The sequence below is a fragment of the Punica granatum genome, chromosome 4, assembly GCF_007655135.1.
Source record: "Punica granatum isolate Tunisia-2019 chromosome 4, ASM765513v2, whole genome shotgun sequence".
NCBI classification, from domain to species: domain Eukaryota; kingdom Viridiplantae; phylum Streptophyta; class Magnoliopsida; order Myrtales; family Lythraceae; genus Punica; species Punica granatum.
In genome coordinates this window covers 39,845,809-39,863,385 of record NC_045130.1, presented here as the reverse complement: position 1 = coordinate 39,863,385, position 17,577 = coordinate 39,845,809, and the positions used below count along the sequence as shown (strand labels likewise).

At 37.7% G+C, this 17,577-nt stretch overlaps 2 protein-coding genes and 1 long non-coding RNA gene across 6 annotated transcripts; 2 read left to right on the top strand and 1 right to left on the bottom strand.

Annotated features, from left to right (window-relative positions):
* The first annotated feature begins 1,423 nt into the window (after window positions 1-1,423).
* LOC116204815 (ras-related protein RABD2a-like) lies at window positions 1,424-4,261 on the top strand. The gene is made up of 8 exons (XM_031537130.1): window positions 1,424-1,596; window positions 2,055-2,127; window positions 2,634-2,681; window positions 2,798-2,845; window positions 3,195-3,266; window positions 3,357-3,512; window positions 3,606-3,709; window positions 3,836-4,261. The coding sequence occupies exons 1-8, from the start codon at window positions 1,583-1,585 to the stop codon at window positions 3,930-3,932; spliced, it is 612 nt and encodes a 203-aa protein (XP_031392990.1). The 5' UTR covers window positions 1,424-1,582; the 3' UTR covers window positions 3,933-4,261.
* Window positions 4,262-4,449: 188 nt separating this feature from the next.
* LOC116204813 (polycomb group protein EMBRYONIC FLOWER 2) lies at window positions 4,450-13,082 on the bottom strand. Of its 3 annotated transcripts, XM_031537127.1 has the most exons (23): window positions 12,886-13,082; window positions 12,516-12,592; window positions 11,679-11,826; window positions 11,291-11,346; window positions 11,042-11,156; window positions 10,737-10,896; window positions 10,583-10,645; window positions 10,108-10,247; window positions 9,669-9,731; window positions 9,453-9,574; window positions 9,104-9,168; window positions 8,574-8,626; window positions 8,431-8,484; window positions 8,287-8,346; window positions 7,836-7,882; window positions 7,571-7,686; window positions 6,826-6,864; window positions 6,598-6,736; window positions 6,237-6,285; window positions 6,058-6,141; window positions 5,644-5,723; window positions 5,157-5,246; window positions 4,515-4,960 (listed from the first exon to the last, which is right to left on the bottom strand). In XM_031537127.1, the coding sequence occupies exons 2-23, from the start codon at window positions 12,548-12,550 to the stop codon at window positions 4,837-4,839; spliced, it is 1,902 nt and encodes a 633-aa protein (XP_031392987.1). In that variant the 5' UTR covers window positions 12,551-12,592; window positions 12,886-13,082; the 3' UTR covers window positions 4,515-4,836. The 3 variants fall into 3 exon arrangements, with proteins under 3 accessions (XP_031392988.1, XP_031392987.1, XP_031392989.1); XM_031537128.1 differs by lacking the exon at window positions 8,431-8,484 and having other exon boundaries at window positions 4,450-4,960; XM_031537129.1 differs by lacking the exon at window positions 12,516-12,592.
* Window positions 13,083-14,153: 1,071 nt separating this feature from the next.
* Window positions 14,154-17,306, top strand: LOC116202999. Of its 2 annotated transcripts, XR_004156190.1 has the most exons (6): window positions 14,154-14,236; window positions 14,375-15,673; window positions 16,271-16,333; window positions 16,600-16,699; window positions 16,804-16,845; window positions 17,004-17,306. It is a non-coding gene; the product is annotated as an uncharacterized LOC116202999 (long non-coding RNA). The 2 variants fall into 2 exon arrangements; XR_004156189.1 differs by lacking the exon at window positions 14,154-14,236 and having other exon boundaries at window positions 14,301-15,673.
* Window positions 17,307-17,577: the final 271 nt, after the last annotated feature.

Below are 17,577 nucleotides of genomic sequence, written 5' to 3'. Positions count from 1 at the left end.
TTCACGGGCGGCTCATGGAACCATGCCAGTCCTCATTTAACCCCCAATTATTTTTTTTTTGGTTGAATTTTAACCCCAGAATTTACACCGTTAAGATACCGGTGTCTTTCTTCTACAGGTAAAAGAAAAAGAAAAAGAAAAAGAAAAATATTGGTGTCTTTCTTTTGTAAATGCCTGTTTAAATAACGCAATTCATTTTAACTTCCAGAAATGATAGCTAACTTTACCACATTATTCATTAGTTTCTTAATATAGATAATTGTATCTAGAAGTAAAATATAAACTTCAATGAGTAATCCGAGTGAGCCTACATTTAACTAGATGAGATTATTGTTCCATATGTTTAAATTCCAGAGAATTTGATAATAAAAAATGTCATCCCTCTTGTAATGTCCCACATTCATCATCTTAATGTTCAACGTTCCGCATTGAATTCAAGTTTGTATATTAAACTTGCCAAGCATTCATGCTCAAATGTTCCGCAGTTCATATTAATTCGATCTAGTCTCGTTCCACAAATGACCCACACACTTATTACTGTCACAGAAATTGCAATTAATTTTTAATTTGTATATCTTTTTCACGTTGACGTTGCCACGAATAAAAAGAAGAAGAAGATATATATATATATATATATATATATATTACTTAGTGTTATCCTATAGGAGATAGTTTACTTCCACAAAACTTAACGAAGCGTGAATCGGGCCATCTGTAATGAGTAATACATTCATCGGACAAATGACACGATGCGACTTCGACTAGTAAAGAGTACTGCTTATGCACATCCTCATCATGCAACTAGCTAGCTCGTGGGTAGGCGGTATTGTAATATAACATGGGAATATACATATGCCTGTACTGCACAGTGGAGGGAGGAGGATTGATCCTTTTTTTTTTTTTCCCTCTGATCGAATCTGCTCCTGGAACCATTGATTTCACGAAGAAATCTTCATTATCGTGTAAGAAAATCGCCTCATACTTTAGGATTGTCACCACCGGCATGCCGATAAGACCAGAGCAGGGTAGATAGATAGACTCAAAAGGGCCACGGTGCTTGCATTGCATTTGTAATTAGGATATTCATGAATATTGGAGGGAATGGGCCAAACTGATAAAGGGCTTGGATGGATGGCGGGGCGGGGCGGGGCGGGGCCCATAATTGATCACACCGCCAATCCTTCCAATCCCCCCTTTTTTTAACCAAAAAATCTAACTTCTTTTTTTTTTAAAAAAAATTGTATTTTATTCTACAGTAATTTGTAATTTGTATTGAGATTCGATGATTTGGTGGGTCAAAAAAGGCCATGGCGGGAAGGCGTGTGGGCCCACTGTCCATGAAAAGCCCACCGATAGCGATGGCGATGGCCAATTCTTGTCCTTTCCCCTCCCTCCCTCTCTCTCTCTCTCTCTCTCTCTCTCTCTCTCTTCTTCTTCTTCTTCAGATTCCACATCCTTTTCCATCTTCCTCTTCCTTCCTTCTCTTCTTCGCATTCTCCTCTCTCTCTCGCGAGCTGCTGGACCTGTCGAGTCACGGTCGCTCCGATCGATCGATCCTTCCTTCCACCGTTCCACCGCCGCCATGAATCCTGAATAGTAAGCCTCTTCGTTGCCTTCGGAGGAGCATTAATTATTGTGATTGAGCTAGAATGTCAACGATTTATATGAAGCTTGATTTCTTCTCTGCCTTTCCTCTTAGTGCGCGGGCGGCATTCTTCCCATGAGCTATCGGCCGTTACGAATCCTCTTCTGCTTACTGATTTCTAAACTATTCGATCCGATTTCTCTTGCGAGAAAAAAAATGTACCTTTTTTTTCCGTTTAATGATGAGAGGTTCAGCTGTTCGCTTCAATGTCAGTGACGTCTCTTGCCTTGTTTTTGAGCATCGGGTCCTGACTGAGAATGACAATTTGTTTTTGCTGATGCTGCAACGGATGCAAATCTTCCCTCTCTAAGAAAATGCTGCTTCTCAACCAAATTAAGTCGTTACCTATGGCTTTCCAATCCAATCGTTGCGTAATCTATAGCCTCTCTGTGTCTATGTATGTATGCAGCGACTATTTGTTCAAGCTGTTGCTCATTGGCGATTCCGGAGTTGGAAAGTCATGCCTTCTTTTGAGATTTGCTGTAAGTCTAAATTGGTTCAGATGGGATTGTCTTTCTTTGTCCTCCTAGCCTTCCTAGTTCATTTCCAGTTTATCAACATGCATTGTGGCACTTTTTCAAATGAAAGTAACAGCATTCACCGAATTTGGTTAGAATTTCTGCTCTTTATATGGTACATATATAATACTTAACTTCACTAACGAGTAGAAAACTTTGCTTTCTCGTATCGCCATTTACACAATTTACTAAACGTAAAAGGATGTCAGGAGTAATCAATGAACATCTATATTTGACTGTTTCCACTGCCTTGAGCTGATTTTCTTCTCATCTATAATGCGTAAGATATTAAGATTACCTGCATTTGTAGTCATTTAATCCAAATTAAGAATGAGACACAATATCATAACCTTAGTATGTCTAGGCCATGACAATAGAGGTGTAGATTGCTGCCATTAGTTTCTTAGTTTTGGGAATGCAGCTGTATGTATGTGCTGTTTACTGAGGCTTTTACTTTTGTCCTATTTCAGGATGACTCATACTTGGACAGTTACATTAGCACAATTGGAGTCGACTTTGTAAGCACCTTGTATCTTCATTTAGAATCTTCATGCAGGTAAGTTAATCTATTTAAAAATCTTGAGCTTAATGGATAATATCTTCTTCTGTCTTTTTCTTTTTTTTCCATCTGTAGAAAATACGCACAGTGGAGCAAGATGGGAAAACCATTAAACTTCAGATTGTAAGACTCGTTTTTCCCCCTCTCTCCCTACAGTTTACCTGAGCTTAATGCAGGAATTGGTCTGTTAAGGGCAAAGAAACTTGATCAGATTCTGGCTATCAAAGAAGTATCTTTACTATCTGGAATTGGGAGATGCATTTATCTTTAAACAATCATCTTAGAACGGGCACATCTGAAGATGCAAAATTCATGTAAATAATGTTCATCACTTTGTATCTGCACACTGTATTTCAATGCTATGCTTGGATCTTGAATTACTAATCTCTGCTGCATATTTTTATTCTTCTTATTTCTGGTTATATAGTTATTGAATTCCTCTTCTTGTTCTACTTCTCTCTGGGTTTTGAAGTGGGACACTGCAGGGCAAGAACGATTCAGAACAATTACAAGTAGCTACTATCGTGGGGCTCATGGCATAATTGTAAGGACTTACAATGTCCTGATCTTTCCATATCTGCATTGCTATATTATGCTCAGAGAACTTCTAATGATGGCAACTTAACTGTGGCAGATAGTTTATGATGTCACTGACCAAGAGAGCTTCACTAATGTCAAGCAATGGTTGAGTGAGATCGACAGATATGCGAGTGATAATGTCAACAAGCTTCTTGTTGGAAACAAGTGTGACATGACCGCGAATAGAGCTGTTTCTTATGATGCGGGAAAGGTAACCTTAAGTCCTGCACTTACTTTTTGTTCGGCTGGATTACTCGAAGGGATTGTGTTCACTCGTGTTTGAATCTTCTCGGGGTTTGTAAAGGAATTTGCAGATGAAATGGGCATCCCATTCATGGAGACAAGTGCTAAAGATGCTACAAATGTAGAGGCTGCTTTTATGGCCATGGTGGCTGACATTAAGAGTAGGTATGTATTCTGACTCCATCCCGACTCTCACTCATTATATAAGAAGAAAATTTTCATTTGCTCTACTGTCTCGTCCATCGTGCTTGTTGGAGCTATCTCAATCGCCTCTTGTCTCTGTTGCTGCAGAATGGCGAGTCAACCATCGATGAACGGTGCAAAGCCTCCGACAGTGCGGCTGCAGGGGCAGCCTGTGAATCAGAAGGGCGGATGCTGCTCGTCCTGACTCTTCCCCTTGCCAAATCAGTTTTTGAGATCATCACCCTTTACCACCTGTGATCAGCTACTCGCCTTCTGTCCCTCTGTTACCAACTTTAGTTAATGCTTTTCTGCTGACAGTTCGAGTCAGGTGGTGGCATTGGTTCATTTTTTGTTTGCCACTCTTATTCTATTCTCAGATTAATTTGAGCAAATGTGCTCTCCAGTCCATATATGGCTTGGAAATTCAGTCTGAAATTCTTTTATTATTGGCCTCGAAGCCTCCCAGTATGCAAATCAAACAATACCATTTTTAAGAATTCCAATCGAGAGCAATGTGTACCATTTGAGGCAGTCTCTCATTTTGTACTTCAGATTTCTATTGAGAGTAATCAAATTGTTTGGTAGGCGCTGAGTGAGATTTACCATGTTGGTGTAAAGGAATTAAAGCATCTCGCACGACAAAAGGAGGCCAATAACTTCTCCCGTCCAATCTGCTTATTCTTTTCAAACCAAATTTAACCTTTCAATGCTAAAACTCATAATAAACATTCAAACTCTTTGTTCTTATGGCAGAATGCAATATATATAGGTACAAATAACTTCGTGGTTCTCATTGAACCAATACGATGGTCAAGCAAGTACTTTTATATCAGGCAAATAGGACTTTTTTGGACAATTATAATTGACGGGAACCAGTTGCATCAACAAGTATATAGGCATGTTCTATAAATAAGATTCCTCAATTTACTTTGAAGGAGCAAGAGCCCGTGGTTAGTGCAGCAGTACAGTACAGTCCTAATAGGCTTTCTTTGTGACCCGGAAAGCCCCAAAAACCTCACATCACCAAAATCAGTTTCAAGGGATTTGTTTGGACCCAAACATCACCAGTCGGTCTTGCGACTTGGAGAAAGGAATCACGATGTCGAACTCTAGCTCTTCATTTGATCTGAGCCCTCATTCTGGAACTGTTCAAGGATGATGTTACAGTTGTTCATGGTACGGGCGTCAAGCAGACCATGATTCCATAGTTTTATCATAAACAATCTCCAACACCTGCCATTATCCACAAAGAAAAGGATTTTTAACCAACTACTCCAATAAAATCTTCAAATTAATACAGCATACACCATGACTGCCCGGTCACGTCTCTAGTGTTTTTTTTTTTTTTTTCAAAGTTTAAATATGCCCCAAGTTAAATATGTGAAAGAGGAAGTTCTCAGGGAGCTCAATAAATATATGAATTAGATACCAGAAAAGGGCTGGGGCTCTGACAAGGTCGTGACCGTGCAATCTTGAAAAGGCTTCACATGCCCAAGGAATATGACCATCTGCCAGCACCCTGTTTTTTATGATAAAAAGGATTAAGGATAATGCTCTCAGTAAGACGGGCAACAATTACAGAAAGAAATGAGAAATATTTAAGAGGAAAATGAGATGCGGCATCAATAGATCCACACGTTATCAATTAATCACCTAAAATACTCACAGATGATGATAGAGCACGTCAATAGCTTTGCAATACATTATGCTGTTAGCAGCATTCAGAAACTACTTCGTAATTCCAGTATGCATGACTAAAAGACTTTGACACTCTTGGGTGCAGAATGCCATTCCATTAGCTTGGGTTTCAGGAATATAATTAGAAATCACAAGGAGCTCCAACATGTGGAGAGAGCAAAGACGTAGTGACCATGAAGCAGAAGAAATAAATGTAAAAGAAAGTAAACATATAAAACCTCTGCTTCCTCACAAAGGAGTTCCACAGATGCATCATTTGCTTCTCGTCCTTGGTCACATCCACAAAGTCATCAAGCATCTATCAGGGGAAAAAAAAAAGGTAATTATTATGCCCGGGTCATCTCAAAGGAAGATCGAGAAGATGATTTGGAGGAACCAATACATAAAGATGGAACTAAAAATTGAAAAAAGAAAAAAACTAAATTCGCTCCTTTATGTCAACGAGAAGGAATAGAGTACAAAATTAATACATTGGGATGACCAGACTTGACAAAGAAAAATAAAAATGGAATTATTCAAGGGAAGGCAAATTAAGCAGATGGAATGAAAGTCAAGAATATCCATGAAACATAAAAAATTTCCATGTGGAAGGCTAAAATGTGAAAGGGGAACTTAAACTAGTGATAACATACTCTGCGATCTTCAAAATCAGCAACATCATCATCCACCTCATCCTCACTGTCTCGATCAGACATAACTTGCTCCAGCGCCATTGGCTTGTAGCACAAAAGGACAAATATAACAGTATTAGTACAACATTCCCACAGAAGCAGAGAAGGGAAATCATTGATAATCAGGATCATCTGGTCACCTGTGCTCTATGGGAGTGAAAAAACTGCCGTTTCTGGAGGAGAAGACGACTGAAAAAATAAAGACGAGTGTTTTGGTTAGGAAGGGAGTGGAGTGATATCATTCACCACACAATTTTAATGCGAAAACCCACTGTTAAGCTCAACGAACTAAAACTCAGGCAACAAAATTTCCCATAGGCCCAAATAAATAAAATTTTTTCATGCACTCATATAATTAAGATTCCTCGACATTATTGATTGGTTCTGCCAGGATCATGACTTATCTCTTTTAAAGAACATCGTTCAAACAATATAACAGGTAATTATATTAAGAGTTGAATGTGATCAAGCTCTACATCATGAAGAGGAGAGGGAACACACTTTCTTGGCTCAGAGCGCTCGAAAGATAACTTTCTTGTTTTTGCAAATTGCAACATGGCAGAGGGTGCAAGATTATTTGCAAATACTGATTGAACACATTCAGTATCAGCATATGATTGTCCAGTGGCACTTGCAACACCTGTAACCAAAAAAAAAAAAGAAAAAGGCTCCTGTGAGACGTTCAGAGGGCTGAACCCGTTCAGGCATTTAACTAGGAGTTGCTCATACCGGACATGCGAGCCTTATCACCTCTGCTAGAATGAGCATCTGCATAAAAGACAAGGTTGAATAATGAACTCCAGAAGTTCAAGTAAAAGCAGCGCTCAGCATGGTAAAATTCATATTGTACACCTACAGATTTATCTGAGAACATATTGAGTTATCTGGACAAGAGATACTTGGGAAAAAGTTCATGTATCGAAGGGAAAACTTCTTGTTTCATAATATGCAAGTTTCTAGCTCAAGAAAAAATTCCTAGTAATTTTCTGTCCAAATGATTTAGAATGCCGAATCAATTCCATCAGAGAGAGCACTGTGAAAAAAAAAAGAATATTCAGAGTTTTAAGTGTTTGGATTGAGAGTTGAGTTGAGTTGAGTTTTGATTTTAATTGGTTTGTAATGATTGTATTGTTGAATTATGAGAAAAAGTGTGAAAAAATAATAAATAATTGAGAGAAAATAATGATTAAGTAATGATTGTGTTGTTGAATTGTGAAAAAGTAATGAATAGTTGAGAGAATTTAATATTAAAAATTGAATTGAATGGTTAAAAATATTTAAAAAATAAAAAAAAGTCATGATTGTGATGTTGAATTGAAGATAAGTGGAGTTGAGTTGAGTTGAAAATTGTTGCGAATCCAAACACAATAAGAAAACTTGGTCCAAATTCTATTTTCGACATGAGCTCAGTTCCATGAACTCTGAGTGGCCAGCATCCATCTTACAATAGATATAAGATGAAAATAATGCATACCATCTGCCCTGTTCAGAAGATCACAGACACCAGTTCGCAACTCTGACTCCAAGAAAAGAGGATGAACATGCTTAGCAATCCGATTTATTGATCTTCTACGTTTTAAAGGCTTTGAGCTGCACATGGAGACACAGGTCCAATATTTCATTCCAGATATTCTGAAAAGTTAATCCGGAGGATTACTATAGGAACAAATTTGTCCTAGTAATTTTTTTTTTCTTTGGCCAAAATTGGTCCAAGTAATTGAAAATTAAAGATATCTCACCAAAAGAAAACGGTTTGGAGCTTCGGATCCATACAATCTGCAACAACCTAAGCAGAAGATGTGTGCCAATTAGTTTCTTCAATACTATGATTACATGAACTTGATTATTATATGCTGCACCACATATTGGAAGTATGAAAGCAGATTGTCACAATATCAATAGCAAAATTAACTGATTATGAACAGCTTCAATCACTAAACTGATCTTGTATATTATTATATTTACAAGTGATCTTCCTGTCAAAACAATGCAGTTGCCTAATATTTCATTTTCGTTTTGTTTATTTTAGTTTATCCAAGATTTCAAGAACGCCTGTGAGACATTACTTTTACAGCGTCAGTCCCCCACCGCCCCACCCCCAACAAGCCTCTCTATTTATAACCTTTTTGATAGTTTAGCAGGACTTAGATAGAAAAAGATTGACTCTAAGAAAACAAAAAAAGACGTCACCTCAGACATCCACATATCGGCTCGCACAGATACATTTACGGCCTGATAGTCTTCAGTTACCTGGGTAAATTTCAGTAGTTCAATACTTGCCCAGATTAGCAAATTCTTCCGGAATTTGATAAGAGAATTCAGAAGTTTACCAACCCAAAACTCAAAATTGAAGAGATCATGTGATGAGGACAAATGATATCTCAGGCCCTGTTGAACAAGTGTGAATGATACATGTTCATAATATAATTCCATATACAAGTCTATATATGTTTTAAGGAATTAGGAAAATTTGATACCTTGAAGCTTGCGCATTTTACCAAACAGAAAGGACAGGTGAAATCTTCGGTTACTGAAAAACAAAAAAGATCGTCATTGCTAAGGCATGCATATGTCTTATACAATTAGAAAATTATAAAAGAGTTAAGGACTCTGTGCAATATGCTTCTTTTCCAGAGTTATTGCATCTGAGGATCTCTAGCACTTTGCCATATACTAAAGTGTTTTACCATGGCAACAGAGAACTAACCACATTCTGCTGGAAATGAAAAATTCTGGGAGTTAAAGCACAAAAAGCAAAAAAGCAAACTAGATTTCAATGCCAGAACATTGCTAATTTGGTAATGTATACTTCTCGATGCAGAATAAGTTAAGATCACAATATGCACAGGAACTATTTCTACAATTTGAGGCATGCATCTGTTGAAACAGCTGTTTAGGCATGTAGAGCATTTCACAGTTGAATCTGCATGTTTAGGCAAGCGACTTTCATTTTCTCCAATAATTTTTGACCTGTTATGATCTATCCAGTGAGAAGAAACAAACATACCTTCAGTTTGTTGCAACTTATTGCTGTAGTATTTGTAGTTGAAAATGACATTTCCAGCCCTAACACTAACACATGCAAGCAAATAATAACCAGTTAGACATAGAAGCAGCAAGCACATAGATCCACAGGAAAGCCGGCTTTAATAAACCATAACAGCTTTTGAGAAACTAATAGCTAGAGTTGATTAATTGGATAAACGCAAATGATAAGAGAATAAAATTCTGTCAAAATGAAGCACAGGTTACATTGTGTGGTTTTCTTTTCCCATCAGCACTACATGATTGACAGGTGTATATTATCCAAATAATTCGATTATATCCGAAATACAAGTTTTCCTATCAAAGCTTACCATATTATATTAGATAATGAGGAGGATGTAATTTCATTGCAAATGTATGAACTGTAAGGAGATTTTTCCTTAGCTCCAACCTCTTCAGCACAAACAACGACCCGTATCTGCCGCTGTGCGCTCTGCAAAAGCCAATAATTGAATCAAAGACATCTTCAAATTGATTACATTATAAGTGAATAAGAAATGAAGCAGACATAGAGAAGAGAAACAAACCAGAGCCTCAGAATTTTTTGGAACTTCAACAAAAATGTGTTTATCTTCAGTTAAAGTACCTAGCTGCAAAGATAATAAGGCAAATACTGCAATTACATTCATGTATGCATAATCATTCACAAAAGGAGATCAACATCTCCAACTATGTATGGGAAAAGTTGGGACAGGTATGACGGGCAAAAGGGATCACGAACAACAGTTCCTGGAGTGCTGCATCCATGTAGTTGACCAGAATTTGTCTGTCATATCCTAAACTAATCTGGGAGACAAATTCTAGTCAATTACACACACGCAGCTCTCCCAAAAATGTTTCATGACAAAATAGACAACAGATAATCATGCACTCCAACATTATCATCTGCTCTTTTCCTAATACACAGGCCGGAACCATTGACTCTGCATTATGAAACCACACGAACTCTTAGAACAAAAATAATACCTTTATTATGCACGAGCGCATGTCAACACAAAATGTGACCTCCGCTCTTTGTCCTAAACTCAAATTCCGGGACTTCTCCCATGATAAATAAACTGATTCCATCGGAATACTTCCCAAAGCACAGTATCCTCCCACATTTCCTGCAAGCAAGAAAATTTAGCAAATTTAAGTTGGATCATAAAAGAATATAGCCTTCAAATTACTGCTTCTCAGGAAGTATAGTACTAAATTCATAAGTCACTAAAGAAATGAAGAAATAACAGAAAATTCTAATGCAATGAAATTTGTTAAATTAATTAGACTATTATAAGGCATATATTCAACCTCAGAAGGAGAGGATAAAATTTGCTAATAAACTGCACATTTTTCCCCTGATACCACACTGATAATTACAAAAATACCTCACTACTGTAAATGATTCTTTATCGAGTACTTTTGTGTATGATATATATTTCTGCGCAAGAATTTATCTTACGTGTGAAAGATATCAGATCCTGTTGAGATTTGGCCAAATCACAGAAAGATCTTTCAGTTCCAGCTGCATGAAGAATTTTCAACAGCAGAGTACATTCAGATATTCAATAGAATAGAATCTTAAGCACAGATAACACTCCATCTATGAGAAGTACCTTGGCAAAGTAGAACGATGGCAAGTGAGCCTGATTTGGCCTCCAATTCAAGCTTATTGATTTCTGGGAGAATAAAAGTTGCTTGACTTTTGGGATGACCCTCAGCTCCCATGAAACTGGTCAAGAGACACGCACGACTGTAGCGATATACTGCAGAGTACTTTAACAAGGTAAAAGTAGAAGAAACTACATCAGAAGAACCACATTTTTGCATATACTGCCTCCTCTTTGCATCAGAAAAGTGATATTATAAGGCTAGAATAAACGAGCAACCAATCAAAAAAATGAGACAGCTGCATGCCTACCTCTGCATTGGAAACGTCAGATTCTACTCTTGCCAAAAAGACATACAGAGGAAACAGACTCTGCGATTGTATGCCTTGAACCATAGTTCCCGAGAGAGCAATTGACATTCTTATTCTGCAGACATGACCAGAACCGGCACAATCAGCATCTCCTGGTAGCAAATCAAACCCAAAATCTAACGAGGAGCCAGCCATAATAATAGATAAGCAGAATATTATTACGGTTCCAAATGTCCTATTATGTCTCACCTCCTTTTGTGTTTTGCCTGTATCTTGTAGCCCAAACATCTTTGAAGGAATGATGGCTTCAAAAGAAAATCAAAGGTTTTCAGAAAAATAAACAAAGGAGAAAGCATAGCACATAAGCAAGAAGTATTAAAATCAATAGAAAGAAATAAAGAACATAATTCATCACGATAGTAATTTGATTGCCTATTCTTTCATTTTGCTTTTCTCTTGAAATCAAATAGAATCCAATCATACATTCACAAATATAGAATATATATATATATATTCATGGCAATGACCACCAAGATTTTCTAAAACAGATTGTCTACCTAAAGGGTCATATGAGCCATAAGTAAAAATCAATTCTGGTCACCATTTTATTTAGTAGAGCTCAGTTAGATCCAAGTACATTTTTAAAAGTACGGCGCTGAAGAATGTTGTATAGTTCTACAGGTTTGCAATAGACAGAGAGGCTGTCTTCAGCAGCAAGCTCCTCTTCTGCAGACAAATGCACATGAGACTCTTGACGACACATTTCATCCGCGCTTCTCGGATGGCTGTAAAGACAAGACGTGATGTTATTAGTCAGGAGTGTAAATACCTATTAACTTTTGAATGATAAATAACAAGTTCCATTAAAAAGCAACAAGAGGCTGCAAAGCACGATACACAAACAAAGAGGGAACCAAAATGCAAGTAAGATGACAAGGAAGATGAAAGAGTCTAGAAAGCTCCAACTGCTACAATCTTCAAATGTGATGCCAAATGCAATCTACTATGACGTGAAAAATAATTTCCGGCAAACAATGTAAGCTGCCCCCTTCTCTAAGGCTATCACCTTTGCCCAGCAAAAGCGTCAGCGTATAAATAGTATATGCCACTGTAGCATTCAGGAATTCAGCCAAATAATCGAAATCAGAATCCCTTCAATGATTGCACACCGCCTAGTTCAGTAAGATAAAAAAGATACATCTATGAGAGACGAGGTTGTCTAGTTACAACTATGATTGAAATAAAACCTAGAATTAGAAGGGCAAGTCCTGCTTTGTACACTAGTGATGACCCAACGAAATCAAATATGCAAATTGATGCTAAGCATAACAGAGTGAAGCTCTACAGTTGTCGCCGCCGTAATGTTCTGATCAGCATTTATATCTACATCCTAGAGCCTCAAAATATAGATTAAGAAGATGGGAAGGAAAAGAAGAAGAAGAAGAAGAGGAGGAGGAGTTTAAGGAGAACATACGTGGTATCACGGGCTACTAAAGCAATTCCTGGCATTCTCTGTCACGGATGCCCAGGCAGCCACAATTATCATATATCCTGCCAAAAATGCGTTCTACCATTCATGACAAACTAAGCTGAAACGAAACGATTTCCAGGGAACGGACTTAAGCTGCGCATTAATCACAGATGATCGTCTTCCCCCAACAACCAAAAAAGAAAAAGAAAAAGAAAAAGAAAAGGCATAGAATAAGGCAGTGCAGAATGAGGAATCCGATTGTCTAAATTCCGGAATGGAGGAGATGAACTTCAGCTGCTCCTCCATAGATACGGAAATATCAAATACAATTCACTGAGTAGGCCAGACTCAGAGAGATGGGAATCGAATGAACCTCTTTCAGTTCAGCTGGGCGGCAGTTCCGCAGCTGCAGGGGCCGGAAGAAGCTGCTGTTGCAGTTGCAGATCAAAGAACGCCGAGGGGCAGTGAAGAGAGAGAAAGAGGTGAGAGAGCACTGAAGAGCTCAGAAGGAGCAGACGGTGAAGCTTCAGACGGAAGAGGGAAAAGAAAAAAAAAGGAAAGCCTCTCTCTGCTGCCAGTACCTGGCAAAATAAATAATTACTTAATAAAAGAAAAAAAAAAAGAGGAAAAAGAAAAAGGTGGACTGGGCTGGGCTGGGCTTTTTCACCGAGAGAGAGGGCGTGAGCGTTTCCCGAGACAGAAGGCGGATAACTATCGGGTCGGATCCTTATAAGGTAAAGGTCAGTCGACTCGGTTTATCGCTCTGGGCTGCCTTTCCGGAGCTCTGAGCTGGACTGCTTAACTTCTGTTGTGGGCCTCGGCTGGTTTTCCATTCGTTTGGTAGATGGGCCCACTTGGTAATATCCAATTTTTTTTTTTTGGGAAAAAGAAAATCTCTTCTGTTTGTTTTCATAATATAACCCCATATATATATATATATATACTAGCAGGATTGCACGGGGTGGAATCGTGTTATTAATATATACAATAAATATATAGTATCAATCATAATGACATGTATATTCAGCAAAAAAAAAAATATTTCTTATCCTAATATATAAAAGGGATAATAGCGCCATATAACCTAACGTTTGAAAGAATTCTTAGTTCTAGCCCAAACTTGATTTTTTACCTGAGATATCCCAACGTTGACGTGTTGATTTCTAATTTATCCCGACGCTAACTTTCTGTCTAAAATTAACGGAATTGCACACGTGGCACGTTAATTTTGTAACAAGTGTCGGGATAGATGTGAAATTAACATGCCACGTGTGCAATTCTGTCAATTTTGGACGAAAAGTTAGCGTCGGGATAGATTTGAAACCAACACGTCAACGTTGGGATATCTCAGATAAAAAATTAAGTTTGGGTTAGAACTAAATTTTTTTTAAACGTTAGGTGATATGACGTTATTAACCTTATATAAAATGACCTCCCGGCCCACTGTTTATTTTAGTCTTTCTATCTATAAGTTGAAGCAGTTAATTGGGCCTATAAATTATTCCACTACTCGATCAGGACATGCAGCCTATGTGGACTCCCGCATAGGCTGTGGCTTTAATATTATATTAATAATTTAATATAACAATTATTAATTCCTTAAACAACTCCCGCAAAGGCGCACACAAACTGAACTCCCTCCCTCTCTCTCTCTCTCTCTCTCTCTCTCTCTCCCCTTCTTCCTGGAGCAAATCGCGTGCAAGCTTTGATGATGTTCTTTCCTGGTAGATTTGTTTGTATTTATCTCCCTAACGTTTCCTTCCTCTATGCCATCTCTCCCCTGTGGCTTAAGTTTTTTTTTTTTCTGGTTTTTCAATGCCTCCCTCTGTCGCTCTGTCTCACGAAATGCAAGACGTCATCAGATCCCTTCCCAGTTAAGCATGGTAAGTGCCTGCGTCTTCTGTTGTCTTCTAGTATCTCTCCTTTTCAGGGGGAGAGAAAAAAAAAAGGCGGGGGGGACTCTGCCATGTTCAAAGAAGGCGACATCTACTGCTTTTTGTATAGGGTGCTTTGCTTACTCTGTCTTTTTATCTGGCCTCCAGGTTATCATTTTGTGCTGGATTATTTTGTGTATGCAATGCATGTGCGGTTTTTCTAATTTCTCGTGTTATTGGATTAGCGTCCTTCCTTTCCTGTTTTTCCTTCCGATTTCTCCTTTGGGTGCAGTGCAGTTTTTCACTGTGTGCTGAGTTTTTGAGTCCATTTGTTATGATCTGTAAAAATAATGAACTATCAGGTAAGCTGACTGACAAATATAAAAATTTTCTCACTGGACTGTGAGTAAGTATAACGTTTATCTCGAAGCTTAAACTTTCATTTCTCTGTAGAGCTTAAAAGCCCTCTATGGATGCAAAAACTATATATACCACTGTTAATCCAAAAAGATTCGCAAGGGTTAAGTGCTTCACTGCATCTGGGAATAGTAAATAAAACTATCATGTAGGCTAAGTATCACAAAAATTCCCTTCCACCTGCACAATAAGAAGAATCTCTTGGTAAGTCTCTCCACTTGTCAGCTTTCGTAGTAAAACTTCCAGCTTCTTTAAAAATTCTGCAGAGAAGAAAATAATAGTCAAGCAGCCAACACTGTGACTTTTTTTTAAAAAAACAAATACAATATTTTTATGCAATAAAATTTCGGAAGTGAGGAATTTACTCTTAAATGAAATCTCTCTCAGCCTGAAGGCTCCATTGTTGTCTCTTCTTTTATCATTTCATTTTCCTTTGGGAATTTTGCCTTTGCTGGTGTTGGCAATATGCATTCGTATTCGTCTATACAGAAGGGGATGAAATTGTAACTGAATTGGAGAACTTACTGTCGAATCTCTCCAGCCTTAACCCTCTGCTCCAGCTCCAAGTGTCTAAAAATGATTTTGCAGAGAAAAGCAACAATAACATTGGGCAACAACGTTTTCCTTCAAGCAGTGCTTTGTAATGAAATTATAGAATTTTTTTTTTGCTAACCCGGGGTGTTCGGGCTTCGCCCGACTAATTCCCGGGGCTCCGTGAACCCCAGCGGCGCACGGAGTGGATAATTACGTCAAAGGCGCCCCGGTGGCTCCAAGGGGATTCAAACCCGGGTCTCGGTGCAAACTTGGGTGCATATTAACCGCTGGGCCAAACCTAAGGGTTATGAAATTAAAGAACTTAAGAGCTTACTGGTAAATCTTTCATCTCAGTTACCGTGACTATGTGTTCTCTTATTATTTCAGCCTCTTTTGCTGGTGACGCCAATCAATTTTTAAGCCTTTGGTTTTTTTTTTTTTTTAAATTCTGCAGAAGAGAATAGAGTATTGATTTAAGCTGATTCTAAACAATCATTTTTAGATAGGCTTCTGTAAATTCAATTCGAAGATATATGATTGAGGAATAGCTCCAAAAAAAAGTTTTCAAGTTTTCTAGTTTCATTTCTATATTAAGTTCTTCCTTGTCTTACTTAGGTGATTCTTCCTGCTGATGAAAAATTAGCAAGAGTAACTATAATGCTCACAATTTCTATATGCAAAAAAAAAAAAAAACCGAGAACTTTCAGCATCCATGTATCTATTGTTATTTATCTGTCTTTGTGGAAAATGGGGTTTCAGAGTGCGGTTTGGTATTTGTGGAATATATCTATTAAAAGGGAATAATTCCTCTTCCAAAAATATTCATGCCGATCTTCTTGTTGTTTTGTGAAAATATTGTAAAAGAGAAACCTAATAGAACAGTAGGTGACAGTTACAATTTATTTATACTGACTTACATGCTTTTGTCAGCAGAAGAAAAATTTTGAGATGATAGCCTCAACCTTCTATGCAGACATTCCAGAAGAGAATAATCATGTAAGATAACCTGCTTGACCTGTAGTACTATGAAGAGATTATAAATTTATATCTATGGAGAGAAGAACTTTTTTAAGTCGTCAATCAGAGCCCCTACCTGCTTGTCTTTCTTTTGTTTTAACCCCAACCTCAGCCTCAGCCTTAATCCTTAAGTCTTTGTCAGCTGTAAGCCCCTTCTCTAATATGGCTCCCAGGTATAAAAGACATTTGCAGAGGAGAAACAGCAGTTATGACTAACTCTAATAATAACTTTTTCATTTTTTCAGGTAGTGTTTTGGAATAGAATAAGAGGAGTGAAGAGTTTACTGGTAATTCCTTCAGTCTCGAGCCTCAAAGTTGGCTTCTCTAATTATTTGTAACTTACTGGTAAGTCTTCCTCTGCCCTAGGCCTCTTTTTTCTATACATCTCCAATATATGTGCAAAAGAAGACAACATTGATGACTAACTCTATAATAATTTTCTCTTCTAGGTAGTCCTTTGCAGTAGAATTACAAAAATGAAGAGCTTGCATGTAATTCCCTCAGCCTCAAGCCTCTACGTGGTTTTCAGCTTTTATGAAATTCTTTATGGTTAAGGCAGAATGCTCAGCTTTTAAGAGGAAAAGGCAGAGTTTCAATGAAGAAGCAGGTTGCAAAAAGTTTAGTCCTTACCTCTTGTTTGCTTCTGCAGGTAAGGTCCCTTGTCTCTCTCCCTCCCTGTCATTGCCACGAGGATAAGCGACATGCAATTCTTGAGGATGAGTGAGCGGATGATTTTCTTTTTTTGGTTTTTTTGGGTGTTTTCGTCCTTTCCTTTTTTGTTATTATTTATTAATATAAAAAGGAAAAAGAAAGACTGTGAGAGTATGTAAATGAGAACACACTCTCTCCCAGGTTGCTCGAAACTTATAAGAGAATGGAGATTCTTTGTAGAGAATGTATACATGATAGAGAGTAACCGCCAGCGCGCGTAATGAGAAATTCGTTTTCCTTAGATTCAAAAGGTTTTAGAGAAAAATCTCATTAACAAATTTTGTCGTGGACTTTTATCTCTTCTGCTCCTATTTTCAATTAATTTCATGGGCTTTTCGTATATATAAAAGTACAATTATGACAAATATTGTGATATAATAAATCTATTTTAGAAAAAAAAAAATGTCACCTGCAAGTTTTTCCAAGGAAAGATCAGAGGGAGAAAATATGGGGAGGGAAGGAGAAAATTGTGAGAAATGGGTGGTTACCTTGGAAAATTTACAGTCATTTCC

Excerpts from the sequence above, each read along its gene's own strand:
- LOC116204815 (XM_031537130.1), top strand. Across the intron at positions 3,267-3,356 it reads GTGGGGCTCATGGCATAATT|ATAGTTTATGATGTCACTGA; the intron begins GTAAGGACTTAC and ends TAACTGTGGCAG. Across the intron at positions 3,513-3,605 it reads TTTCTTATGATGCGGGAAAG|GAATTTGCAGATGAAATGGG; the intron begins GTAACCTTAAGT and ends GGGTTTGTAAAG.
- LOC116204813 (XM_031537127.1), bottom strand. The coding sequence starts at position 12,550 with ATGCCAGGAATTGCTTTAGTAGCCCGTGATACCAC. Across the intron at positions 11,827-12,515 it reads TTAGTAGCCCGTGATACCAC|CCATCCGAGAAGCGCGGATG; the intron begins GTATGTTCTCCT and ends TTGTCTTTACAG. Across the intron at positions 10,646-10,736 it reads CATCGTTCTACTTTGCCAAG|CTGGAACTGAAAGATCTTTC; the intron begins GTACTTCTCATA and ends TTCTTCATGCAG.